Source organism: Volvox carteri, assembly GCF_000143455.1.
Source record: "Volvox carteri f. nagariensis unplaced genomic scaffold VOLCAscaffold_27, whole genome shotgun sequence".
NCBI lineage: Eukaryota > Viridiplantae > Chlorophyta > Chlorophyceae > Chlamydomonadales > Volvocaceae > Volvox > Volvox carteri.
In genome coordinates, this window is record NW_003307570.1 from 888,504 (window position 1) to 890,210 (window position 1,707).

General features: G+C 57.1%; 1 protein-coding gene across 1 annotated transcript in view; it reads left to right on the forward strand.

Moving 5' to 3' along the window:
• Window positions 1-1,707, forward strand: part of VOLCADRAFT_92689 (uncharacterized protein) — a gene marked incomplete at both ends in the record, with an annotated part of 21,755 nt that overhangs the window by 9,079 nt on the left and 10,969 nt on the right. The window contains one exon of the mRNA XM_002951987.1: window positions 855-959. Within this exon, the coding sequence (XP_002952033.1) occupies window positions 855-959 (105 nt within the window). The remainder of the gene's footprint in view (window positions 1-854; window positions 960-1,707) is intronic.

Sequence of the window (1,707 nt, forward strand, 5' to 3'; positions counted from 1 at the left end):
AGGGGGGGAAGGGTTTTAGGGGGAAGAAGGGAGGGGGAGAGGGTTGGGACGGCGGCGAAGAGGAGGGGTTGGGGAAGGGGAGAAGGGAGGATTTCTGGTCTGGTGGTTGAGATGGCCCGTGTGGGAGTGATGTGATGTGATGTGGTGTGATGTGATGTGATGTGATGTGATCTGATGTGATGTGATGTGATGTGATGTGATGTGATGTGATGTGATGTGATGTGTCAATTATTGGGGGGGAAGGGGGAGATGCAGAGCAGTTGAATAGTGCGGATATCGCCGCCGCCCAGCGGCGAACAAAACAACCACTCTTTCCCCCCACACACTACACACACACACACACGAACCGCGCGCAGGCATCACTGCCATCACGCATCTCATCTCTCTCGCGCGCGCGTCTCACGTTTGCCAAACGGTTCTGCGCCCCGGATCCCCTCCCGCCCTCCCTCCGGCCTACATTCCTGATTTCCCCCCCTTCCCCCCCCGAACACCGCACCTCCCATCTTAGGCACATCTTACACCATCGCACGTCGGCAGTGTCTTGACCCCGTTGCGTGGTCTTGCATCATTATCATTTTCGTTACCAATATCATCATCATCATCATCATCATCATCATCATCATCATCATCATTGTCATCATCATCATTGTCATCATCATCATTGTCATTGTCATCAGCATTGTCATCAGCATTGTCATCAGCATTGTCATCAGCATTGTCATCAGCATTTCCGTCGTCATCCTCACCGTATATCAGGACCGCCGCTGACCCCAGCTCTCAACCTTCTCCCACCCCTGACAGCCCCCCAAACCCCCTCCCAACCCCCCAACCCCCCTCCCAACCCCCCTCCGCAGGTCTCCGTACTCCGCGTGTTCTACATGCTGCTGTCCGACCCCGACCTGCGCTCCCCCAGCAAGCTGCCGTACTACCAGGGGGTCCTGCTGCTAGCCACCAGGGTGGTGAGGGGCCTGTTTAGGAAACTGGTGCCGGAGAGGTACGACAAGGAGGAGGGGAAGAAGAAGGGGGAGGAGGAGGGGACTGGAGGAGGAGATGGGGCGGCGGCGGCCGGGGCGGCGGCGGCGGAGGAGGCGAGGCGGAAGCGACAGCAGCGGCGGAAGGAGCTAGTGGGGGAGGTAGGCGTGTGTGTGTGTGTGCTTTGGGGGGTAAAGGGGAGAGGAAAGAGGGACAGGGAAAGGAGTGAGGAGGAAGAGGGCTTTTTGATGCGATGTATTTTATGCATGTGTATGTATGTATGTCTGCGAGTAAGGAAGGGAGGGATGGAGGGTTGCCGTGCTTTTCCTTTAAGCAGCGGGAGCGGGAAGGGGGACAGGGGGCTAGTGTCTGAGCTTGTACGGTCCGTTGCGCAAACCCCCCAACCGGGATGCCGACCAGTCACGCCTCCCTCCCTCCGCATGGAATGCCTCCTCCACCAGCAGCGGTGCAACACACAAACACACATACACACACGCGCACACACACGCACACACGCACATACACATACACCACAAGCAACATATCCCCGTGTCAAAGTTGTTCGGAAGCGCCCCCAAGGCGCTCCCATGAAACACGGGGTGTAACCTCGGCCACGTGTATGTATGTAATTGCCACACCTCATTTGTGTGCTGTACATATGTACGATGTGTACGGTTCTTTTTGGTCTCATGCCTCGAAGGACCCACGTCTGCTTGTGTCTCCCTTTCCAACCCC